The sequence below is a fragment of the Ixodes scapularis genome, unplaced genomic scaffold, assembly GCF_016920785.2.
Source record: "Ixodes scapularis isolate PalLabHiFi unplaced genomic scaffold, ASM1692078v2 PGA_scaffold3__209_contigs__length_174095766, whole genome shotgun sequence".
NCBI classification, from domain to species: domain Eukaryota; kingdom Metazoa; phylum Arthropoda; class Arachnida; order Ixodida; family Ixodidae; genus Ixodes; species Ixodes scapularis.
Window position 1 is genome coordinate 10,630,901 of NW_024609868.1, and position 27,269 is coordinate 10,658,169.

The 27,269-nt window shown below is 45.7% G+C and overlaps 1 protein-coding gene across 1 annotated transcript; it reads right to left on the bottom strand.

The window, feature by feature from the left end:
• LOC8035045 (STAM-binding protein) lies at positions 1-27,269 on the bottom strand. Its single transcript, XM_029992638.3, has 10 exons — positions 26,712-27,269; positions 25,649-25,858; positions 23,168-23,243; positions 22,989-23,081; positions 20,606-20,928; positions 12,882-13,080; positions 11,391-11,528; positions 10,217-10,329; positions 5,511-5,613; positions 1-743 (listed from the first exon to the last, which is right to left on the bottom strand). The coding sequence occupies exons 2-10, from the start codon at positions 25,855-25,857 to the stop codon at positions 681-683; spliced, it is 1,317 nt and encodes a 438-aa protein (XP_029848498.2). The 5' UTR covers position 25,858; positions 26,712-27,269; the 3' UTR covers positions 1-680.

A 27,269-nucleotide genomic window follows, 5' to 3' on the forward strand; every position in this document is an offset into this window, starting at 1 on the left:
TTGATTTGCATTTCTTTTTATTCTCTCCAACCACATTTCCTCAGATAGGATGACCCATCCACTTTTGACAAAAAGAAAGCATACCCCTTTGTAGACACAAACAGATGAACTGCTGATTGTACTCTAGACATACAAAAAATGTATGTTCTTCTCTGAGCTCAACAGCGGCATCAATAATAGACTCTTACCCCTGTTTATTAACCATTCCTTGTCAATCACCATTTCTGCAATGCCATTGTTTAGTTTCTTGTTCTACATTGGTCAGTCACTTCCTAGCTACATAGCTTATCAGGGGCAGGTGAAGATAACTTTCAAGCTTAAATAATTTAAGTGCACTCGTGTCGAAATACAACCTTACGTTGAGGCACGTTCCGTCCATCAGGAGTAAATCTGAGGCAACTCTGCGATTTGAATTACGCTCGTCCAGATAAGGTTAGCAACTACTGTTAACAGCATAGCCACACTTTCCAAAACCAGCTAACAATGACTAGCAGAAAAAAAAAAAAAATCTCCAGGACATCGGGAAGGTTTTGACAGAGGAGCTCTTCATGGAGCAAAACAAAATGTACATCCATTTTTACAGGTCATATTTTGAAAAGAGGTTGCATCCTGTTCACTCTTTTTTCTTATTCCTCCAGTATTCTCTCCAACGTCCCACGAGAGAAGGTTGCAGATCTTGCTCATGCTCGAAGATCTACCACAGTCACCGGAGCCTTGTCGTCTATTCGAACATGCTTACATTCCTGCAAGAAAGGCACCTGTAAGATCTCCAAAAATACACTCCACAACCTATACCTCGGTCGGGTGAAACAGTCAAAACACATGTGGTACATCGGACGCATGACCAGAGGTTCCAGTTTGTTTTTCATTGTGCTACGACTGAATGAATCTATGAAGTGGCGAGCAACTTGATAGCCATTTCTGTGCAGTTACTGCTTCTATTTGTGACTCAATAGCAACAAAAGGCATGACACAAAGACTGGGAAGGTGTAACATGGGCTGAAACTGACAACTTAATATCTCTTAGAAGACGGCAGGGATGGGCAGTATTTCAAATACAAGTATTTGAAATACGTATTTCAAATACTTTTTGTATTTTGCATTTGTATTTAATTACAAATTGGGTAATGCATTTGATGTGTGTATTTAAACACTAAAACGTGGGTATTTCAAATACAATTGTAATTAAATACAATTTTGTGGGCGAAAATACATCCCTCAAATTTATTGTCACGGCTCAATTTGCTCATCCTAAGACGTGTCCAGAGCAGAAAGAAAACTATGTTCTGCACCGATTGCAGTATCTCTCAATCAAGCACAAGCGTTTAATGACTTCGTGATTACGGTGCTGGTCCAGGGCAAGAATAGTGACGAAATCTACGTTCACAGGCAGACTGGCTAAATAAGTGGCTGTGACAACTTGTGATTCTTTCCAGCCTGATTTCCAACTATACTTTTGCCTGGAACATTCTGAATGCGCGGGTCATCCAGATTTTCGTAACTGGTGCGAGTAGCAACAATAAAAAATTCTCTAGCTAGTGCTGCGCGTCTTGGTCGTCTCGGTTCTTTGTTGGTCTATACCAAAATGTAATCGACAAAAAAAGCTGCTTGAAGCTCTGTACTTTTTCACCTACTACGGCCAAGCTGATTACATTTTTTTGTGATTACATTTCTATTACGTTACTAGAGCCTCGCACACTAACTCCCGAGTGTGCGATGCAAAATTAAAATAAGATACCCAGAAACCCGTTGCAGGTGCCCTGAAGTCGCTGAAGCAAATTTTGAGGAATGTATTTCGAAAAGTATTTGGAGGAGACCAAATACATTTGGTTGTATTTGTATCTTGCACTTAAATGCTTTTTTGGAAATGTAATTAGATTTGTAATTAAAAACATTTTTGGCGAAGTATTTTGTATTTGTATTTCGATACATATTTGCATGTATTTTGCCTATCCGTGGAAGACGGGCACACCTCGCCCTCCTTGTCTTTTACAAACAGGCTTGAACAATGGCGCCGAATTCGCATGTTCGTGCCCCTGAATCCAGTGGCAATGCATTTATGATGGATTAGAACTGGAAGGTGTGCCAAGCAAGCTATCCCAGTGTTAGAGGAAGCAAACCCTCTATCGGACTCCATCTCTACGGTGGCGAATGGTGCTGCCATGCAAGATGTGGGAGGTCCGGACCACGTGCGGGCAACCATAGACACTTGAAATGTAGCAATGAGAAGCACCACAAGGAAGACTACCAACCACTGGTATTTTGTACCTGGATGCAATTCCGGCTAGCATAGTCTCAACAAAGAAAATTCATTGACTCCGGCTCCCAGAGACACCACATAAGAATTGTGATACCACTCTTGTACCCTTGCCTTACACACAGTTCCTGTGACATTTATGACGAAGACCTCTGCTCGAGCAGCAAATCAGCTCGAGATCCTGCAAACTGTACTATACTGTAAACAACCTCATTTTTGCGGGCTCGATATATTGCAAATTTTGTGAAGTGTGGGTTTCCAAGAATATTTCGTAAGCACAAAATTTCGCGATTGGAAGTGCTATGTTATGTGTCAGTTACCGTGGGGTAATATAATGCATATCTATTTTTCGCAATATTATTCGAGTCACAAATTTCGTGACAATGAATTTGTTTAAAGCGTGCTCATGCCACTTAGTATGTGCTAGTTCAATCAACGCTACAAAGGCCTTCAGCTTAAAAGCTATTCCAAATACTTGTGAGTATTAAAGTTGAGAAAACAGCACTGTGGAATGCAGGTTTGCCGTGTCTGCAATTAGCGGCATCGGTTCCCGTGTCAGACGAGTTCGTAGCAGGTACCCGCACGTTTATCGCTCACTTTTTATAAAATTTTTCCATGTATCTCATAAGATCACTCGCCCGATATTTCTCACCATTTATCTCTTCACCAAAAAGGGACATTTGTTTGGAATTTTATGGCAGTATCCATATCTTGTGCTGCTTTATGTTGTCAGCACCTATGCTTTGCAATATCCAAGCAGCGCATGAAACACTGCCATGGGGCGTATTTCACTCGAATAATTTGAAAACCAGGGACTTCGAAGAAGCCGGGTGCTGAAGGCACATGCTTTGCTAACGGTTTCGCCTTCCCCTCCCTCTCGGCCAATGCACCTACATCTATATTTGTGATGTGTACGACCCTTGCTTGTTCCTTGCCGTTTTTCGCATCTATCCGTTGAAGAAGGGCGTCCGCCCGAAACGTCCCATATACCTTCTTGTCCACATTCTTTTTTCGAGTGGCACAACCATATATTTGCGATATCATGTTTAAGCTCATTATGCTGGGCAGTGCCCCCATTCTCTTGGCTCCACACAATATGTCAGCTCAGCTATAAAAGCACACATGGCATAAAACAAATGGTAGCCCCAGGGCAGTGAACGCAAGATGCCCCGGTCAGTTGTTACCGTATATTGCCGCATATAAGTCGACCTTTTTTTCAGGAAATGGGTATCTCAAATTAGGGGGGTCGACTTATACGCGGAGTCGACCTATACGCGGGGCCTAAAAATGCGTCTAGACGAACGACAGATCCTAGGGACTTTTTTTCCTCACAAGGAACTAGTTTCGTGGTGCTCGAGAGCCAGCTAAGCCGTTACCTGCATAAACTTGTTCTAAAAACAAAATTATAATATTTTTAAATCTTAATTTTACTTTATAACACCTTTAGTCGCATGAAACTATTAAAGTTGTATCAGGAAAGCGTTTGCGGTTGAATCATAAACTTATCTAGGGACTCCGTGGAGGAAACGTAGGGACTTGTACCTAGGTACACAAGCAAAAGCACGCGACCGCGGCCATGTCAGACCCTTGTTTGTCACATGTCTGTTCAGTAGCCTTCACGAAGTGGAAGAAAATGCCGCCTCAAGCTAGGCGTCAGTACAGCGCGGCGTTCAAGAGGAAGGTTATTTTGTTCGCTGAGGCGGCGAACAACGTCGCGGCGGAGCCTCACTTCGGTGTCTCAGAGAAGTGCGTGCGGGGATGGAGACAACAAAGGCAGAAAAGAAGAAAAACAACAGTTTGCCAGCGGCTGCCCGACGCCTACGAAGAGAAATCGCGGGCATTTCATCGATACGTAACAGAAGTAAGAACGAAGCACTCCCTCATGCTCGGCCAGATCGGCAACGCTGACCAGACGCCGGTCTGGTTCGACATGCCGAGTAGGACGACTGTCACCGGCAAGGGAGAGCGCCAAGTTCCCCTCCTGACGACTGGGAACGAGCACAATCGTTTCACGGTCATGTTGTGCTGCACAGCAGACGGCCACAAGCTGCCTCCCTTCATCGTCTTCAAGCGGAAGACATTGCCAACTAAAGAAGTGTTTCCGCCGAAAGTTATTGTTCGAGTGAATGAGAAGGGCTTTTTTAATGAAGAGACCGTACTCGAGTGGTTTCGCCTCGTTTGGTGCAGGCGCCCGGGTGCGCTCCTGAAACCCCGGAGCATGCTCGTGTTAGACTCGTTCCGCGCCCACATTACGGATCGCGTGAAGAAGGCGGTGGCGAATGCGGGTTGCGACCTGGCAATCATTCCAGGCGGGATGACGTCGGCTCTCCAGCCCCTCGACGTGGTTTTAAACAAACCATTTAAAGATCGTGTTGGAGCATTTTACAACGAGTGGCTGAGCCGGGAGGACAACCCGACGACTCCGACAGGCCGAGTGAAGCGCGCGTCTTTAAGCACCGTGGCGACCTGGGTCAACGATGCCTGGTACGGATTACCGGATGACATGGTTTGCGAGGCCTTTTCGAAATGCTCAATATCGACGCCGCTTCAGCCGACCGAGCGCGCTGACCCGGACTCTAGCGACAGTGACTGCGTCGTAGTGTCGAGCGATGATGAGTAAACCACCGTTTACTTCTGCGTGTAAATATGCTTCCATGCCAATAAACAAATTTTTCTAATTTCCCTAACTCGTATGAGAAAATTTTTTTTTCGTGTCGTAGTCTGAACAAATCGACTTATATTCGGGAGTCGACTTATATTCGGAGTCGACTTATAATCGGCAATATACGGTAGTCAGCATGGCTGGTGGCGAAGAAGGCCAACTTTTGATAGGCCATGCCGCCGAACGATTGAACAACGAGGGCTGCGTGAGAGTTCGGCGGGGCACTCAGAAGCTCGAGTGGACCCGAAGGAAAGTTCGATCGGGTCCAATAATTATGGCCAAAGGACATCTCTGAATTGCAAGAATTCTGCACAAGATGGCGTTACCTGTCATACCAGACTTTGTCCCTGTCGGTATGGCGCTGAAATACCAAGTGTCACCCATGACCCTTGCTTCTATTATAAATGTATGTGGACACTTGAACCTCCCAGTACCTCTGCCAGCTATGCTTTATCATCCACCCCCTTGTAGGCTACGTGACTGAAAGAATTGGGAATGCAAACATGGCACAATATTTAGAGTCAAATTAGCATAATCAGAATGGAATACATGATTGTTGTCATTTCATTGGTCATTTCCATGTCAACCAACCTCGTAAAGTGGTGGATCCTTGGGGTGAGGATGGAACCCAGTGGCATGGCAACCGGAGATGAATGGCAGTCCATGCTCAACTGTTAAGCTGAAGATCTTGTTCCTGAGAGGGAAAGAGCAATGTTGACAAAAGGCACTTGAGAAAAACAGATGGGGATTGCTATAAACGTAAATAGTCTTTTCAAAACACAGGCAACAATCCAAACTGTATCTCAATCAAACTACAGCGTAGAAAACAAGACATCGGTGGGAAGCTATTTAGTTCACTGTACAAATTGACATTTTTATGAAGTTCTTTGTTTAGTTGAGTACACAAACACCTTTCTTCTTCAATTTTAAACAAATCCCAAGTATGCCAAATATAGCAATATAGAAAAAAGCCCCGAACACGCGTCTGCGTAAACAGATTATATTGACAGATGGAACCACAGAATGTTTTAAATTTACCCTCTATGGGAGATAAGATTTTTATAGTATGCTTATTTTTATAAAATGTGCTATGTTTTCTTTTAGATTTCTTCCAATCGCTTAGCAGTGATTTCACCACTATGCACGCACATTCCCACAAAAACAGGGCGCGAGGTTTCATCGAGACAAAATGACGGAAAGGCAGAAATGCACCTCTAAAACGGGATTGTCCCGGCCAAAGCAAGAGTCACCCTACACCTGAGGCAACAGGCTGTGTCTGACATCTAAAACCTGTCCTTTCCCCCACCCTTGACTGTTAATTTCAGGCATTTCAACCCTATTCCAGCCATTCAGACAAACCCCTTACCATTTCATGGGTCACAGTGAGAAAGGCTTAAAAGGGCATTGCAGCATCAAAAGCTTTTTAGAAGCTGCCTGGATGGGTCACACATGTCACAAAAAATGCACTTTATCCACCCTCTCAAGAAATAAAAAAAAAATACAATATTTAAGTTGTGAGTCACACTTCGAGCTCTGACTAATTCCTTCCGCTTCTGCGTGCTGGTTTGAAAGGATGTAGCTCCTATCTCGAGATCAAGTTATGGTGACCTCAAAATAGCAACTTTGTCAGCTTCTTATAGGCTGGAAGCAACATGGAAGATAGGTATGTTCTCTGTGCGCCTCTCCTCCGCGTACTTGTGATGTTGCCTCTGCAAAACCTCTACACACTGCAAAAAGGCGGAAAAGAGGAGGATCGACCCATATGCTCCATGCACGGCTCGCTCAACCTCTTCGTCTTTCTAATAAACCAACACGGCTCGCTCAACCTCTTCGTCTTTCTAATAAACCAATTTTTCTCTACATCTAAAGTGTGTTTCAAGACAAATACTGTATTATCAATTTTCCTTTTCGAAGAAAATAGATTTCAGGACAAATATAGCCTATTCAGGCAGTCTAAAAACTAGGTGGACAGCGAAGAAAAAGACAACGTCGGGTCGCCGAGCCAGAGGCGAGTGGTTAGATTCCTGCGGTGAGGCAGTCTTTTGTAAAGACGACTGACCGTGTCATCGCGTTTTCGTTACCTTTTGTGGTGCTCTAGACTTCGAAGCCCGATTCTGCGTTAAAAGATGCACTCTGGGCGCACAGTGTCCCTTTAAACAAATTCAAAAACCGTTAATCCAGCCATTGACAACTATCCTGAGAAGTAAGATGTTTGAAGACCTCATCAAATTCTCTTTCATCGACCACAGCCTCATCAAACAGCAGCAGGCTCCAGTACATGGGCGTCGGCAGGAGGGTACAAAAGGGGCACTTGCCCCCCCCCAAGTTAAAGTGCCCACCCCCCCGCCCCTCGCCATTCCCTTCCCCAGCTCTCTCGGGTACGGGGGATCGAATGGCGTCGCAAAATAGCTTTTCTAGCAAACGGAGAAACCAAAAGCTATACTAAAAATAAAACCCACGCACTTTTGTTTCCTTTGGATCCTTCAGCAATAAACACAAAAAAAGAATAAGGTCTCGCCTCGGTCAGTTGCAATCAGACGCGCCCAGCTGGCAAAAAAACAAACGAAAAAAACATAGGGAGGAACACTTCCGAGAACACCGCAGTCCTGTGCTGTGAGGAATCACAGGCATTCGGGTAAAAGTCAGTAAAATGCCCCAAAAACAAAGCATCTTCACACAGCGGGATTCTTCCAAGAAGCCCAACAGAACAAATTGGCGCAGCTACGAGTTGAAGATAGTCCACGCTTCCCCTTCGCTCCCTCTGCGTAAGGAGTGGAGCGAGCGGGCCGTGGGGGGAGGAGGGGGGTACCTTCGGCATTTTGGGGTGGTTTCGACCCCCCAAACCAACCCCGCCTACGCCACTGCTCACGCCAGTGCTCTGTTTTGTATATGTGCCTTTGGGTTTTTCTTCTCCTTTGCCCGTAGCATGTTGCGGTCATGGGAAAGGAGAAAAGGGGGGCCAAAATCGGGCCAGGCGTCCTTTTCTGAACAATGCAGTTCTGCGAAACTCTGTTCGCACCATGTCAACAACGATACTCCCCCGGGCCATAACTCACGCGGGAGAGGAGTGTCAGACCGTCCTTGTTGACACCACCGTGTTCACACGTGTGACACTTGAATATCTGTGACAGGGCACACTTTGCAGTTGCTGCTTCTCTCTTCCTCGCCCAGTTGCTTGAAAAAGTCACATTCCGCACCCAATCCCACTTTTTTATATAACTGTGGGCTGATATGGGGGTCAGGAGCAAAAATGGACATCAGAAGCTTTTTTTGAACGAAAAGCTGACAGTGTTAATGACAATCCATCTTGTGCAACGGAGAAGCATGTGACCTCAGAGCCGCGTCATGACCCGGGAATCTATCAATGCACCTGCTGTCTCCGTCACTCCTGAGCATCCTCCGGTTTTAAAGAGTCAGCTGGACATTGGCTTTGCCCTCAACTCGACTCTCACAGGTATGTCAAACTAGTCTTTAACTGTGAAAGTGTTCATGGAGAGCCGAGCTTGATCAGATGTATAACAACCAATATAAAGAAAAGAACCAGAGGGCTAAAATTTTACTCCAGTTCCGAAATGAGACAGAGCGAGCATGGCAAGCTATAAGGGAATTTGCGTCGAGGAAATACGGAAAGTTACAATGGTAACTAACCCTTCGGTGGTAGCCCCACCGTGCTAGCTTTCCAACACAGCCAACGCAGCTTTCAGACGTCTTCCACGGACCACAACCCGGGAAATGCTTCAAATTAATATTATGAGCAAAGACAATTTGTGCAGAAAATTAGAATTAGACAGGCCAACTTGGGGTAGCTTTTAAAACTTGTATAAACGTCAAATATTGTTCAATATAGAAATAAAAAGGTATTGTTCACTGCTGTGACTTGCAAGTCACACGCAAGACAGTGCGTGTGACTTTCGTGCACTGTCTTGCTATTTTATTGTGAATGGTAAATTTATGATGCCAATACTTGTCTATAAAATCTTTGTGCTCTTTTATTTCTGAGAGAAGTATAAACTAAGTGGGCCGTTTTGTTGTTTTGCAACAACATAGAACAAAAAATATTGTGCTTGTATATATTTATAAAAATGTTTTTTTTTCTTGCACATTGAAATTACTGATGCATTGTACTTTTTAAAATAATTGTTTCATAAAAAATATGAGTACCTTGCAAGCTGTCCTCAGCTCTTTCGTATTTTACTGTGGGACCCCCCCCCCCCTTACCCTCGAGCGCGCACGCCCAAAAAGGGCTGTCAGTTTGCCCCCCCCCCCCCCCCCCCCAAGACAAAATCCCGCCGACGCCCAGGGTCCAGTAGGCTTTTTTTAAATTATTATTGCTGTTTTCTTTTTTTTGCTCTTTTGTGCTGGAAGTGCACTGGATTTTGCCATAACTTGCACAACCTCACACTTTGCTTTCACATAAGGTAAGGTAATGCATGCGAGTGTCTACTTGTGCTAGCATAGATATGAAAGAAAATGTGAGGATGTAGCGTGAAAAGTCCCAAAGGTCAATCTTTTTTAGAATTTATTGTAAGCAAACTTTTATGCTTCTCGTCAATTCTCCTCTCTTTTCCATAAATAGACCACCTAGCATAATAAGAGCATCGCACACCACACTTGTACCCAACCAAATGGTTGCCAACCTGTTTGGTTGGCAGGCCGTTTGCACGGCTTTCATTTCAATGAAGTTGGTATATAAACAAAATTGTGTTTAATCCGACCACATTGCCACAAAGATTAATTCAAAAACATTTTTGATAATTCAAAATATAGTTCTTTACCGGTTCATCTGAATTATGTTGCCCGAACAATAAGACAATTCCAGGACAACAGCTTTTCAGGAGGTAGAGTACACACAATCAGAACTCTGAATTCCTTCCTAGATATGTCAGAAACCAGAAGTTTCCACACAAGTAAAAATGCTACCGGCATAGTAATCCTCTTTTTTTTTGTTCTTCTTCTGACAATATGATGCAGCATCAAACTAGCTTTAGAAGCAGCTGCTCAAATTCCTTCAGAGTTGTGAAGTTCACAGTCCAACCCAATAAGACGCCATCTAGCAATTCGATAGACTGTCCTTCAGTGAAACCGCATTGAATAAAATCTCCACATTTTCAACCAAACGGCACTCGATAAAACCCCATTCCATATGTTTGGCACTGAGGGACACTTTGAACGTGCAATCATTACGCGGGAGCAAAATGTGCACTTGGGTGGCAAAGCCACTAGAAATCTTACAGTGCAAAAACCAAAGGCCGAAAGTACCCCAAAGAATAGTCGGGGAGCCTTGTGGTTAGACTTACTCTTCATATTTGGGGGAGCACACAATCGCAACGGCTTCTGGAAGCATCAGCTGGTAGCTGCAGTGCGTGTGCAGGTCTACACTTGACATGAAGGCCGTCTGTGTCGGATGGGTCTAGCGCCAGAGCAACAGAAAGGAGCTGTCAGCACCCTGCCACACCGTGAATAACGTGAAACAACTTGTGCAAACAAAAGCTGCAAGCCCATGCTTTCGAGGCTGGTTCAGACACTTGCATTTGGGTGTGACTGACTGCTTACGACGAGTGGGGTGCTATGGCAGCCGAGTTCCGCGCAACGCGTCGTGGTGGAACGAAAGGCGCCGTTACGCAGCCTGTCTAGCTCGAGTGCAAGTGTCGGAACCAGCCTTAGAAAAGTGCAAGGAAGTTGCATATGTTCCTCAAGGAACCAGGCATGTCTATGATACTAAGGGTGTTAGACAAAAAAAAGAACAGGCATTACAATGTGCAAGGAGACTGAACGACATGAACTGTCGCATTTTATTTTCTTCCTCATACGCATCGAAACGTTAGCCTTAGGCTAACGTTTTTTACCCCTGTCACAATGCAAACAACCTCCACTTTGTTTCTAATTGAGATATAATAATGTAACTTTGCTAACACATTCCTTACAAGTAGGCCTACAGGTTTTTCAAAATTATTTCTCTCCCAGGAAGTAAAAGAAGAAAGGATATAGAACTATTTAACACCAAAAAAGACAAAAGTAACAGCATCTCATATATTTTATTTGCTACGTACCGCTGCAGACCATCAGACTTAAACAGTATAATACAAAGCCAAAAATCCTGTTGTAGTGCACTGAAGCATGCTTCGAAAAATAATATTACTGATCCCATTGTACGACGACATTGTAGCTTCTACTCAGAAGCAACGTCCAATTTTAGAGTCTTGCTTGCCTCCTGACAGCGAGGACATAAAAAAACGGAGCTTTCCAGATATAAATTAAAATTTGTTATTGAAAAAAAATGTTTTCTTCATTTCACTATATTTTTCTGAAAACCCTAAGCCCTAATTACAAGATAGTGAATGTAAATACCTAAAATAAATAAACTAGTTCGGTCGAAGGCCAAAATTAAATAAGAAGAATGCTACAAACTGAAGGTGACCAGGTGTTGACGACTGGGCTCAAGCTATGAAAAGGTGGATGGGTGTTACATACGTGGATCCAGCCAACAGTGTCCAATCCCTTCTGGTCCTGGTATTCAAGAACTTCTTCTTCGTTCTCTGTGGAGCAGGAATCAGCTGTCCCCGACTGCTTGGGCACCAAAAGGTGGCTGATACTCAGCTGGTTCCCAGACTGCATTCAAAAGAGGATATTTATGCACCACAGCATGCTCATAACCAGTCAAAGTGACTTCCATAAGTCGACTTATCCAGAATTCCGGTCTCTCTTCTAGTACTGTCATACAATATGCTGGCTTTATATCAGGATCTGACAAGGCTAGTAAAATGGTTGCAACAAAGTGTAATATGGCTCGCCATATAGTGGAAGATGTGGGACTACTAAAGTTCGCAAGAGCCGATCGATAACACCGATGGCACCACAAAAAGTTCAAAAGAGGTGCAAATAAACGAGTGACAACCAATGGTACCCATATGTACCACTGATGCACCATTAAAGGACACTGACAGCCCCCCAAAAAAATCTTCTCAATTTTTGCCAGGCGATTCATTGTTGTGTCAGCAGACTACCAATCAATATTTTGCTAAAGCGTCACATATATTGTTAATAATGTAAAAAAAACGCAACTGCTCGAAGCCAAAACCGAAACTGGACTGGGGAGGAAGAAGAAATATAGAGGAGAGAAAGTTACCATAAGTCATGTGGCTGAACACTTTTTTTTTTTTGAAATCAACTCTTTGCAGTTTTTTAGAAGCAGCTAAGAATGGGTATCATATTTTTGTCTATTCCTAGTATCGAGCGTGTGCGTTCAATGGCACACGAGTTCGATTATCCTTGGTGGCTGTGTCTAAACCATAGAAAATGGCACATGACCCCGGAGAAGAGAGTGAGCGCAACTCAAACCGGCCAGTTCTCGATCGGCGGGTTTCGGGCGGAAAGAAAATGAATTCCGAACCGAAAATTGTGTTCTGGGTAGTTTGGTTCTCATATGTCATGTACAAATAAACAAAACTTGGTGACCATAAATACCCTGCCAGCGTCCCTTTAAGAGCATGTCGAGAAACTACCAAAGATTTTATTAAGAAAGATTTTAAAGATTCTGAAGTCGAAGAGCAACGACATGGGAAGGGGAAATATCTCAATAAGAGAGAGGTTCCCCTTCCCTATCAAACAAAAATGGTTGGCGGAATTCGTTAAACGTTACTATAGTCACAGATAGGATCACAATGACGGCGTGTCTCTTTCAATTGTCCGGCCTCCAGCATGCACGTGCTGCCTTCCGCCGTGCCTCAATTCCCTCCTCGAGGGTCACAAGACGCTGAAACGTCGTTGAAGGTAGGCGGCTCGTGCTGGAAGCGCAGGAAACTGAAAGACCTCCCTGCCATTGTCATCCTGTCAGTGACTGCAAACAAAAAAAGCATAGTCATTTTCCTTCCGCATTTTGATTCGTTTAGTTTGGAAGTACCAAGGGCCTCGAGGAGTCTGGCCCGTAGAACACAAGCTGAAGAGGGAAGACGCACGACTCACAAATTTCCCGGCCAAGATGGCACAGGTCTCCACGTTCTTCTCGGTGTTTTGCTTCGAGAGGTACAGGAACTTTGCAAAGAGGCCGCCGGGGACGACGACGCTCCTCAGTCCCTGGGTGCCGAGGAAGAATGGCTCCGGGCTCAGCAGCGGTGAGGGCTTGGTGCTGCGATCCACCGGAGGGATCGCTCGCCTCACCACACTAAAACCAGAACCAGAGCCAAAATGAGCAGTCCCATGTTAACCCGCAGTACAATCACAGCGACAACTGCGACGCGTCGCAGCGTGGGCATCGGCACCGCATTTGCGCACCACAGGGCAACATTACTACAGGGTGAAACGAGGAGACGCCAGGCTCTTTAAATCGACCGGAAAATTCGGTTTCTTAAGCTATCGCGCTACGACTTTGTGCAGCGTTGCCCACAGATGGCGCACTTTTTTTGTAAAATTTGCAAAGAGCGAACTTACCTGAGAAAAAAGTGAAGAAACAAAAAGGCTTAGCTCCTATGGAAACGCAGCGACGCCACCGGTCTACAAACAACACGGCGCCGTTTCGCACGGGAGACAAGAGATGGCGCAACAAACGCCGCCAACGAACGAGCATACGGCGCCGAGAGCAGGCCTTTTTAGCAGACAATCTTTTCGACTCAAAAGCGGCGCGCGTTCCGCAGGCAGCGACAGTCGCAGAAACAAAAAAGACGGGCGCGGTAACAGCAAGGAACTGCAGTTCCTTGTCTGCAAAAGGGCCGGCTCTCGGCGTCGTCTGCTCGTTCGTTGGCGGCAGTTGGCGTCGCGACCGCTTGCGCCATCTCTTGTCTCCCGTGCAAACGGCGCCGTGTTGTTTGCAGACCGGTGGCGTCGTTGCGTTTCCATAGGAGCTAAGCCTTTTTCCTTTTTTTTCTTTTTTACAAAAAAAAATGCACCATCTGTGGGCAACGCTGCACAAAGTCGTAGTGCGATAGGTTAAGAAACCGAATTTTCTGGTCGATTTAAAGAGCCTTTCACCCTGTAGATCAAAGTCGGGTGACAAGCTTCCTAGAACGCCTGCCGTCTTTTCGTGGCGCGTGCGCTCTGTGGCACACGCTACACTATTGGCCCATTCAATGACGGAAGCTGCGGAATTGGTGAAACCTTGAATGCAGATTACCTGCGGTGGAATAGAATTCTATCGGGGTTAAGTTGTACATAGAAGAGTTGACGCCAGTGGTGCTAAGAACGCCATCCACCCGCACCGCCGATTTCAAACTACCGATTTCGAACGCTGTTATTTCGTGGAGCTTGTCAACTCATAGATCCAAGAATGTTGCCGTGGGGTGCATGAACAAAAGCATTCGGAACAAAATGGACATCTGATCTGACCATTTTGTTCAGAACGCTGTAGTTTCTCCTTTTCTTTTTTTTTTTGGAGTGCGTGAAAGCGTGTCCTTGGCACGAGCTCTTGGCATTGACAATGCTACGGTGGCATTTTGTAATTGGCTATTTCTTTGCATTTTTCCAGAGCCATACAGTGGGCATTGCATACTACAAAAACCTCGTATATAAGACAGGTTTGAAAGCGAAAGCCTTATATGCCTCTTCGTTCAGTCGACCTTCAGAAAACACGTCGGCGACACGAAAGATACCAAGGAAACGGCGCCAAAATTGCGTCGTCAGAGAATGTGCTGTCTTCAGATATTTGCTATCACCTGGACCACAGCTGACGCCACAATCCGAGTGAGCCAATGAAACGACGCCAAAAGTAAGGAGTTTGAGACGTTGCCTCCTCTTTTACTACCTTCTGTTGTGTTCTCTTCCTGTCCCAATCTCAGGTTTACAATCATGCCAAAAGTATGTCATCAGAGAGTGCGCTGTCTTCGAAAGTTTGCTATCACCAAGACCACAGCCGACGCCACGACCCCTCGTGAGCCCATGAAACGACGCCAAAAGTATGTCATTAGAGAGCGCTGTCTTCGAAAGTTCGCTATCACCAAGACCACAGCCGACGCCACAACCCCTCGTGAGCCAATGAAACGACGCCAAACGTATGTCATTAGAGAGCGCTGTCTTCGAAAGTTCGCTATCACCAAGACCACAGCCGACGCCACGACCCCTCGTGAGCCAATGAAACGACGCCAAAAGTATGTCATTAGAGAGCGCTGTCTTCGAAAGTTCGCTATCACCAAGACCACAGCCGACGCCACGACCCCTCGTGAGCCAATGAAACGACGCCAAAAGTATGTCATTAGAGAGCGCTGTCTTCGAAAGTTCGCTATCACCAAGACCACAGCCGACGCCACGACCCCTCGTGAGCCAATGAAACGACGCCAAAAGTATGTCATTAGAGAGCGCTGTCTTCGAAAGTTCGCTATCACCAAGACCACAGCCGACGCCACGACCCCTCGTGAGCCAATGAAACGACGCCAAAAGTATGTCATTAGAGAGCACTGTCTTCGAAAGTTCGCTATCACCAAGACCACAGCCGACGCCACGACCCCTCGTGAGCCAATGAAACGACGCCAAAAGTATGTCATTAGAGAGCGCTGTCTTCGAAAGTTTGCTATCACCAAGACCACAGCCGACGCCACGACCCCTCGTGAGCCAATGAAACGACGCCAAAGTATGTCATTAGAGAGCGCTGTCTTCGAAAGTTCGCTATCACCAAGACCACAGCCGACGCCACGACCCCTCGTGAGCCAATGAAACGACGCCAAAAGTATGTCATTAGAGAGCGCTGTCTTCGAAAGTTCGCTATCACCAAGACCACAGCCGACGCCACGACCCCTCGTGAGCCAATGAAACGACGCCAAAAGTATGTCATTAGAGAGCGCTGTCTTCGAAAGTTCGCTATCACCAAGACCACAGCCGACGCCACGACCCCTCGTGAGCCAATGAAACGACGCCAAAAGTATGTCATTAGAGAGCACTGTCTTCGAAAGTTCGCTATCACCAAGACCACAGCCGACGCCACGACCCCTCGTGAGCCAATGAAACGACGCCAAAAGTATGTCATTAGAGAGCGCTGTCTTCGAAAGTTCGCTATCACCAAGACCACAGCCGACGCCACGACCCCTCGTGAGCCAATGAAACGACGCCAAAGTATGTCATTAGAGAGCGCTGTCTTCGAAAGTTCGCTATCACCAAGACCACAGCCGACGCCACGACCCCTCGTGAGCCAATGAAATGGTGCCCAAAGTGAGTCGTCAGAGAGAGCGCCGTCTTCGGAGCTTCGCTATCACCTGGACAGTGTTGCGGAATGGGCACCCCCATTCCATTCCAATTCCATTCCGGGGAATTCGAGTTTTCGATAATTCCATTCCTTTCAACTCCTAGGAATCGGGACATTGGGCCCATTCCCACTCCTGGAATGGCTGAGTCGCTTCATTCCATTCCTCCAATTCCTAAACGTTGAAAGGGTCACTTGACAGCTGCTATACGTTGCAGGGTTCGGCACAAATGTTCAGAAATGTATTTGGAAATACAAATACTAGGATAGATGAAAATAGTTACTAAGATACTGATACTGAAGTCTCAAATATATCTATAAAAATGTATCGTGATACGTATCGGAAATACATTTTAAAAAGAGGCAAAAAGTCTTTGGAAATAGAAATACAAGAACACCTTTTTGGGAGGGCAGAAATATAAATATTGATAATACAATACATTTCTCAAATTTCTTTGAGGCGCCAACTGAGATGAGGCTTTAAGTTTGAAATGGAAGTTTCTTTTTTTTTTTTGGTCCCGAAATTACGTTTCCGCAGGCTTGGCACTTCGCCTTGAAGGTAGTGGTTCCGGACGAAGAGTCCTCAATGGGTTTAAGAAACGTTCCATCAAGGATTGACCGCGGTCCCTTCCCTAGCATCCTGTCTGACTGACCAGTGATGCGAAAAGACTTCAACCTCTAAAGTAAATTCCATCGAAACATCACCACTTCCCTGTCAAATAAGGGCGCCCCTGTCAGCACTGATCACATAACGTCACGGTGGGATGAACTAGTATTCTTGAATCTGTAGGTGTTGCCTTGAACATGAAACTTTACCCACGCTGCTGTATGAAAGGACAATATATACTTTCGTTGTAGCTGACCTCGTTGAAGACCATGCAGGCAGTTGCATTTGGAATTTTCAAGAAAAAGTGGACCACGTGAAGCATCCTGAAGCACATGTATCATCTTCTGTTACGGTTCAAAGAACGATACGGTGGCATCCCTGTTGTGACGGTCCTTCCTGCCGACTCTCCGCCTACAACGCATAAATGGCAGTCTTCAAGTTTCACTAGCATCATTCAAACAGAGACCTCGTGGATTGCGATCTGAGATGGCCGGCACAGGTGCGAGCTCTTCGAGAAACAGCGCGCTAGAGACGACTCGAAAGTGTACGAAGTCTGGGTCCGCACAGGGAGGCCACGTCTGGCCTCCTTCCTGGGTATTGGATCACCACAGCAGCAGGTCACGTTCACGTCGGCTGATGACGTACCAGCCGTGCAATATTACAGGCGCAGACACATTCGGATATGTGTTGAACTTAACTGATGAAAGGCGCCACCGCCCCCCCCCCCCCCCCCCCTCCCATCCCCCCTCTGTTCTTTGCTTTGACGCTTGTTTTTGTATTGCATTTTTTTTCTTTTGCGCATAAGTCTGCTAGGGCCTTACGCGGGTTCACAGTTTCCCGCTCATTTTATTTCTGAACAACCGACTCCCTGACTGGCTCGGTATAGCTGAACGTAAAAAAATAAATAAATAAATAAAATTTAAAGAACGTGGCCCATTCCATTCCCATTCCATTCCGGGCAAAAGACATCTAATTCCATTCCCATTCCATTCCGGGCAAAAGGCATATAATTCCATTCCCATTCCATTCCCCTGAACGTTGCCGCCATTCCATTCCCATTCCCATTCCATTCTGGGGTCGCGAAAATGCGGAATGATTCCGGAATCATTCCAACTCCGGAGTGGCAACTCCGCAACACTGCACCTGGACCACAGCCGGTGCCACGATCCGAGTGAGCTAATGAAACGGCGCCAAAAGTCCGTTGTCAGAGAGCGCACTGTCTTCGGAAGCTCGCTATCACGTTTACGTGACCACTCGGGTGAATGAGAGGCAATGAAATTAAGATGGATGACAAAGTGAATTAAGAGGAATGAAAGTGAATTAAGTAAATCATGTGTCTGTCTTTAATGCATCGGCGCTTGGGCTTTTGCCTTCAAGTCCTCTTAGGGAAAACATAAGAGACCCTGTGAATTTTTAGCGCTGTGGCATAGCTCGGTGGCAATGCCTCCGCTTCGCACGCATTTGACCCAGGTTCTATTGCCGCAGGTGGCAGGCACTCGTTTTCAAGAGCTTCTCAACATTAACGATGGACACCCACACTCACTATGCCGACCACAACACCACCACCACCAACAACAGACGCCACTTCCAGTGGCGGAAAGAGGCCATAACAGTTATATCTGTAAAAATCAAAAGGGTCTACTGAGTAACAGACCGATTAGCATGAAGTAGACTAAAGCTGCTGCCAACTATGTTCAAAAACGGTGATCTAGACGGAACATTTTAAAAGTGTGAGCTCGAAACAACACGGGAGGTCTACGATTCGCACCGAGATGTCTCACCATATGTTCCATCACACACGACAACTCCACTTCTCCTATACAAAGTTTAGCGGTCGCCTGTCGAGTGCTGCACACTGGACGTGGTCTTGGGTACAAAAAAGCCTCTGCCACTTCCTGCAAAGCAGGTGCCGTTTACATTGACTCTGACTTTTCCCTGGAACTAACTCTTCAACTCCTCCAAAATTAAGTAGGCACGCAAAAAATATAGCAAATTCCCGGCAACGAGACTTGAAAACAACGCTGTGTTTCTCTGCACTGTTCCGAGAAAATGAAAGAGAGGAGGAGACGAGAGCGCATGGGGACGTCAAAATGCCGAATTACGGCTCGAATAATTAGTGGGTAGACCTAAAGTTAGCTGCCTTTGTCCCCGCTGCACTCGTCAAACGCGTTAGAATGCAAAACGCCAACATCTGGCATTTGAACGGGTTCAACGAGTGCAGTGGAGACAAAGGCTGCTAGCTTTAGATCTACCCACTAATCATTCCAAGCAGAGCTCGGTGTAGAAAAATGCTACCTTTCGTGTAACACTTTTTTTTTTTTTTTTTCATTCTCACAATCCAAGGAAGTAAGTGCTTAGCATCATAGAATACTAGAAGCAAATCTTGCTCCTCCTTCCCACTTTCCATGTGTGTACTGACAGTGGCATGCTTTTGGCATTCCACCTGTGAAACAGCCTCTTTTTCTGTCTTCCTCCTTTCATTGCTTCCAGATCACTGCAACACAGATCTTCTCCCGCAACCAAATTCCACTTATGCAGTAAGGCCTGGTGGTAGTGCTGCATCCGCAACAACCGCACCAGTTGTTCGCCACAGTCAAACTGCCGGGTGAAATTCCCGACGTCTTTACGTATTTACCAAGTTCTAAAACCTCGCAGTCCACCAGGATTAGTCTGGGAAAGCATCGGCAAGAAAAGCACTTTTGCTACGCTGTCACTCGCAACCAACAGCATCATGGTCGAGATGCACGAAAATTACGAGCAATGTGTTGCTGCAGTTGACAACACCTAGGTCAGACTATGGCATTAGAACGCTTCTCCGAACGGCATGCTTAGCGCCCTATATTGCTAAGTATCAAAGTTTTCCTGAAGACACGCTCTGGACAACTTATGGTCAGCGACAGAAAACTCGGGGCATGGCGAGCCCCTTCTAAGTGTTCATCTTCGTTTGCACATACACGTTTCCTGAGCTGCGTTTCTTAAAGGGACACTGACAGCCCCCAAAACATTTTGTTTATGTTTTGCCAGGTGACCTATTACGGTGTCAGAAGACTAACCTATAAATATTTTGCGACAGCGTCACATATATTTTTAATAAAATAAAAAAAAAGCAGCTGCTCGAAACCGAAACTGGACTAGAGAGGATGAAGAAATATAGAGGAGGAGAAAGTTCCCAAAAATCACGTGGCTGTGCAACTTTTTTTTTTTTTTTTTTCAATCAACATTTGCAGTTTTTTAGAGGCTACAAGAAGCGGGCATATTTTTTGTCCATTTTTAGTAATGAGTGTGTGCCTTCAATGACCCACGACTTTGATTATCTTTCGTGGCTGCGCCTAACCGTTGGAAACAGCACGTGGCAATGAAGAAGAGAATGAGCGCGATTCAAATTGGCCAGTCCTCGATCGGCAGCTTTCGCACGGAAAGAAAACGAATTTCGAGCCGCAAATTGCGTTCTGGGTAGTTGGGCTCTCACGTGTCATGTGCGAATAAAAACCCTGGTGAGCATAAATGCCCCGTCAGTGTCCCTTCAAGGGCGGTTCATGCATGTGTGACCGCTTACAACAGAGTTATTTTTGACGAGAGAACATACTGGCACCATTTATTGGGCAGCCATGAAACACTTGCCATTCCTGTTTATTTCCCATACCTTTCTGCGCATCGTTCTTTCTTTTTTGGCTCGAAAAACTTCCATCAATGTTATACACGACCATTTCTTATAGATGGTACATACATTTGATCTTGCAACTACTGCAAAACCTTCGCTCTAGTGAAATGCAGGTTTACGGTCACCTCGTAGACGGTGCCAGTGTGTTCTCTAGCCGTAAAGATAGCAAAACCACGGTCGTAAAGAAAATACGAGCGTGTGGGCCAGCCTTTGAACTGACAGCCACGTATAGTTGGACAACAAGAGTCCAGACTCACTCAAGAGGCGCCGGGGCGCTCGGCTTTGTGGCTCGGGAGGGAATGCCGGGCGTCTGAAAGTCGTCTGCCACAGGGAACGGAGGCGTCCTGGGTCGCGGCAGCCGGTCCAGAAACCCGTTCTCGAGGTCGAGCAGCGTCGGGTACACATCCGACGGGGACACGGCGCCGGGGGTGGGCGTGGCCGGCCGCTCGGGGCTGGGCTCCCTCGTGCGCCGGGACCGCCCGGACTGGAGCGCAAACAGCTTCTGCTGGTCGTACATGAGCCGCTCCAGCTGCTCCTGCCTGCGGCGCTCTTCCTCGGCCTCCTCGACCTCTTGCCGCTCCTGGAGGGGACACGCCATGTCTAGCGCTCGCGTAATTTCTTTCCGCGTTTTCGCGAGCTCAAGGTTTATACAATCCCCGGGAATATCAAAATATTGCGTCACCTCATTGCAACCTTTCTTCCTCTCCACCACCCCCCACGGATTTTTCTGATGCCACAAGCTCCGTAATCTCAGTGCATGAATAGATGAATAGTAAGTAGCACATCCAACTAATAACAAAAACTTGATTACTGCAAAAAAAGAAAAAAAAAAAGGCATGCAAGCAGGAATGTTTGTTAAAAATGACTAAAGTGAGCTTGCTTGTTCCCGAGAGATCGCCCATCCCGTTTTTCTGGCTAAATATCTGTACCATAAAAATTCCGACACATCGCCCACCCCCCCAATTCCCGTTGGACGTCAAGCGATGTCCGACGGGAATCGCGCATCAACGGCGCGATCGGCGGGTACCGTTTTGTCCGAGAAGCGAGTTCATAGCGGGTTCCCGCTTTTCTGTCTGCGATCTCCGCGTGATATCGGCTCGCGTAACAGGCTAGTTGTTCCCACGTGTATATTGCATCGTGAAACCTGATTCTGTTGCGTCCGCAATCTGCGGTATTTGTGTCTGTGACATACGAGTTTGTAGCGTGTTCCCGTGTTTTTGTCTACGATCTGCGCGCGCGATATCGGTTTCCGTGACAAGCAAGATTGTAGCGGGTTCCCGCGTCTTTATTGCGCCATGAAACTTGAATGTGCTGCGTCCGCGATCTGCGATATCCGTTCCCGTGAGATGCGGGATTCCGCGAGTCCTTCGCACCGTGAAACGCGAATCTGCTGCGTGGGCCACTTGCGGTATCCTTTCCTGTGACACAGGATCGAGTTTGTAGCGAATTCCCGCGTGTTTATCGCATCGTGAAACGCGAATTCGCCGTGTCCGCGATCTGCGGTATCAGTTCCCGCGTCACGTGGTTTGTAGCGGGTGCCCCGGTGCTTATCATTAATTTTTGATAAAGGTTTGCTGTGGCATCCCGAAAGATAGCCCACCCCACGTTTTTCACCATTTATCTCTTCATTTTGGATGGGCGTCCTTACGGGATTTTACGGTAGTTTCTCAAAACGAGGGTGAAGTTTGGACACCGAAACTCTCGGTTCTGGTTCAATTTCGAGCTGAAACTGGGGTCTTTAGACTTGTCAAATACAAAGTTAGAGCCGGGAGTTTGCAGTGCGCACCAACTGGACTTTGGCGATAAAAGTGCAGCGTGATTGTCGCAAGGTTTCAATTAGTGAGCTCCCTAAACTTAGGACCCGACTTTCTGTTTGGTGGGTCTAGGACCCCCATAATTTGTTTTCTTTGAGGCCACCAAAGAGAAGCCAGGTTCGCATTTGTTTGAGCCTCCAAGCCGCTTCACGACCCCCGCTGAATCTTCCACGAACCCCTTGGCTTTGCAACCCACAGTTTGGGAAACACCGATGTAAATTTAAGAATTACCAGACAAGGGGCTAAGATTTACTAGAGAAGGGGGGGAGGTGAAGCCTGAATGGGATCCTTTTTGCACACTCCATGGAACTGTTAGTGCAAACAGAACATTGGCAGTTTTTTGCATTTTACTTTAAAAAGGAATGGCGGTTATAAAAAGCTAACTTAGAGTCCTGACTCAGCACTCGTCACCACAACAGCAAGCAGCTGTGACGACTGCCCTTTGATTCTCAAAGAAGAATGAAAAACAAACTGGCGATCGCTCGTCCCTGTTAACAGTGTTGCACAGTGTACATTCATCCGTACGCAATGCAGGAGCCAACCATGCTTGATGTATTCATGTTACGTGCCGTTTGTCTACCTAGGTAGACAATTCTCTACACCCGAGCGTACAATCTGGCATCTGACAAGCCTTCTGCATCTGGCAAGCTGGCGGCATGTCGCATTCACGTGACCAGCACGCTGCCATTTTGCCAGAAGCTGCTAGTTCCTTAAAGAGCACCGTGTCCACTCCACTAATTTTTTATAGAATCTTTTTGCCAGCACCACACTCGCAGGATTAAAAAGTGTGCTTCGGGCTAAAGCGGGATAAAAATAAAAACCTTACCTTATTCTTCAAAAGAATCTCATATTCTTTGGTGTACTTTTCAAGGAGCTTGGATTTCAGTTTCTCTGCTATGGGAAAGACCTCTTTAACTCTCTGAAAATTGAAAGAAGATATTTTCTAAGTTGATGAGTATAGTAACATTTGGCAGAGAATAGAATGATACGAAATTTCGTGGTTACCTTCTTAGTTATGTTCCACTCGGTCAAAGAAGCACTGCTCATTTCAGGATGTTTGGAAATTTTTTCGACGAAGAGGCTGTAGAAAAGTTTTTATAGTTTTTGTTAGTAATAGAAGATGTCATACTAGGCTTGAATAGTTAATGTCAACATACATGTTTTGTGCCGACTTAAACTTCACAAACTTTGCTGACCAAAAACAATGTTGTTTGTGAAGAGAAAAATGTATCATGTGAAAGAGTCACCCACAATAATTAACACAGTCTGCTACCGCTTTATAACCTATTGACTCTACGGATGATATGCAACATAAATGCCCTATTTATGGTACGAAAATAAAGCTCTAACATCAAACTAACCTACATAATTAAAGCAATACCAGGGTTATTTAGGTTACAGTTATATAGCTACAGCTATATGCATGTACATAACAACATACTGTTAGCACACTGTTATTACCCCTACTCATAAAGTGTCATCATTATGTGTTCAGTTACACTCCAGTGCAAAACATAAATATGTATTGGTCCTACTCAATGCCTTGTTCACAAACATTTGTGGGAGTCGTTAGACTTGAAGTTAAAATTACTGCTTTTATTCCGACCGCTAGAGAGCCGACCTCGAAGACCTGGACCATGACTGTGTCCCCTCAAACATCCTCCTCTTTTTGGCTGTAGGGATTCACTACAGGTTAATGTGACCAACTTCTGTTCCTTTGCTACATTTAGACATAGCTCTCAAACAAGAATAAGCCACTCCTAAAGTCCAGTTATAACCATCCCTTGTATTTTCTGCTGTTGTAAAGTTTGACTTCCTATTCAGAAACTTGAGCTGCCCTAGCCTCCCAGGGATGGTGCCTGGGAACCAGACAATCAGACTCCGACCTCAAACAGCGGGGACACCTGGAAGGCTCCACATGGGAATTGGAGAGGGGAATAGGCCCGACAACAGGAGCCACTAGCAAGGCAGACCAGATTCCATCACAAGACACCCAAAGGGCAGAAGATGGGAAAATACCCTTCTCTAATTCCAACATAATATGAGTTGTAAACAAAAGTTATAAAAGGGCTAATGTTCATTTTCAACTGCAACCACAAACATGTTTGGTGCGGGAACCCAGGAGAGCCAAACTCACTGACCCGCTGCTGCAGAGGACGGTGGTATGCTTTCTCTCTAACAAACATTGAACAAAGCTTTCAACACCTTTGCTGCAAGACAACCAAACTTAACAAATCACTGGTTCTACATCTAGATATGCATGTAAATGCCATAAATACATAATCTAAAGCACCCATTTCTTTCTCTCTCTCTCTCTCTCAAACTGGCACTGTTAGAGGAAAGAGGAGTGCTTATATATGAAAAATGCAAATTTGTCAGCAAAACCATTTTTGTTTTCCCTCTGAGGACGGGGGTTTGCTGAGAATTAACTTCAAGGTGTGTTTAGAATTACAGAACAATGTCTGCCCAAAAAAACAATGCTAATATCTGGCCCAAAAGCCAACTTCGGTGTTCTATGTTATTTATCCCCCGACACATTGAAAAAAGAGCTTACATGCATTCCATTGCACATTAGTCCAAAAGCAAGAGAATCGTTCCATGGTACCTAACAACTCATCAAATCTTATAATATGAAGAGCACCACCTAAGAACACCTTCGTAACAGGTTCATTCCTCAATTGCCTTATCTTTAAACACATGCAACAATTCGTTTGGCACTCCTACATCTGGTACATTTTCTTGCTTATCTAGGAAAGCTCCATTGAAGACTGCCCTTCACTTTCCCTTAAAGGGAAGCTGAAGCACTTTTCAAGGAATCTGAGTTAAGAGTGGACTTCTATAGCTTTTTGTCCCGTGAATTCAGTTATCGCACTTATCGCGGGAAGAAGTAAACGTAGACCGCATTTATTTTGAAAAATATGTGCAGCGATCGCCGCCGAGCATGCAGCGATCCTCTCTGCCACCTGTTATCTGTCTAGAGCGTTGTGATATCATTGGCAGCATCCCCGAGCCATCTTAATGGCAAGCAAGGGTCCGTACTGATGAAGTTACTTTTGCTAGCTTTTCTCTCCAATCTCGCACTTTCCTGCCCCAGCACACTGCAATGGGCGGGTCTATGTCGCAATTTTAATTGGCTATTACAACGCTCCTACTAACAAGATTGAAAAAAAAAAAAAAAAAAAACTTAAGACACAATTTTTATGGTGTCTACATTACAACTTTTATTGTTTGTTCAAATTCAAGGACCTCTCGAGCTTCCCTTTAACTGTCCCATTCTGAATTACTCTGGCAAACGATTGTAACCAAATGCCAAAATCACTGAGATTGTCACACTTGTAAGCGACTATTTGTTGGCCAGCACACAATTCTACTTTGTGTTCTCACAGCATTCTTCTTTTTTTTGCAATACATACAGCATTTAAGACATCTCACCATTTTGCAGAAAACGGAAGAAAACTGTTAAGAAAAAATGACAGGGCGACTCACGTAATGTACTTTGTGTACAATATGAAGGCGCTTTCCAGGTCCCCTTGCTTCTGGTAAGACTCTGCCATCCTGAGCATAGTATTGCCGGACCCAAAGTATCGCTTCAGCGGGACACTCTCGTCGATTTCTAGGGCACTCCCGGCTTTCCCCAAGTTACGGATCTTGACATGGGGGTCATACTTTTCCAAGCCCCTGCTGGCCGAAGGCATCCTGAAATGCGAGACGCACAACTGAAGGCATTGTGAAATACAAGATGCACAACCAAAGGCATTCTGAAACGCTAGATGCACAACCAAACGCATTCTGAAATGCAAGATTCACAACCGAAGGCGTTTTGAAATGCAATATGTACAACCGAAAGTATGCTGAAATGCATGATGCACAACCGAAGGCATTCTGAAGTGTAAGAGGCACAACGAAAGACATCCTAAAATGCAGGATGCACAAACACTGATTCAGTTGTAACAACTTGTACCTGGATAAACGAAAAACGCAAGCAATATAAGGAATTCAGTTTCCTCGAAACTCATTAGCTCGCCTATCACAACGCACGACTTCCGAAAGCTCACCTGCGTCTTGAAGCCCTGCATAAGAATACACGGAAAGGGTGTAACAAGACAAACAGAAAACGCAGACTTCTAGTGCAAGTGGATCAAGGTTAACGTTCTGACAGGCGAGCCAGGTATACTCGTGCGTTTGTTTTTTGTTTTTTTTGCGTTGAGGAGAAGGAATACAGGAAACGATTAAGCATTATTAGATCTTGATAGCCTTGATGTGTACCAAGCCTGCTTCGAGGAAGATGTGGCTTCCGAACGTCCAAGGGCGCTTGGACTAGGCTTGCGTTTTCGATTTTCTTTGAATATGGCGTACCAAATCTCCCTCGAAGTAGACTTGGTACGCCATATCCAAAGATAATAGAAAACGCAAGCCTGGGCCAAGTTCCCGTTGACGTTCGGAAGCCATCCACACATGCAAAAAGCCCTCGACGGCACAACTGTCACACAACCGCTTGCCAAGAATGCTCACCAAGCAACTGAATCGTACGCGCACGAAGCATACTTACCTCGTAAATTCTGTGGTGAGGCGGAAGGAAGATTCGAGGGAAGATAAGTGGCTGCAGCTGTCCCAGAGTCGTGCTCGTTCACATCGAGGTCGTGCTTGGACTCGGGCAGTTTTCCGGCAGAGATGCACGGGCGCTGGAGGTGGCCTTAAAATTTCCAGTGGGCAGGAGGCAAATGATGCGACACCAACGGGACATTCGGCGGAAACTGCACCTTGGGAACTCCCATCAATAACACTGTAATTAGAAATATACTGCTGATTACGCACACCACAACTACTACTAGGGACGTTGTAGTGCTTCACGATTTACGCAATTTCGCCGATTTCGCGACCTTATGATGAGACGGGTGAGTCATCTAGTGTTGACGTTCGCCCCCACTGTGTTCGCCCCTTCCTATCGTCCTGGAAATCGTAGCATCGACCGCCGCAGTGGATCGCCGCAACCGAATGATTACATAGCGTGAAAACTCTACTTTGTTTATTTGATAGATAAGTGTGAAATTATTTATCACTAATAATTCAACTAGGCTGTTGTGGAAGTCGAGATTTATTTAGTTTT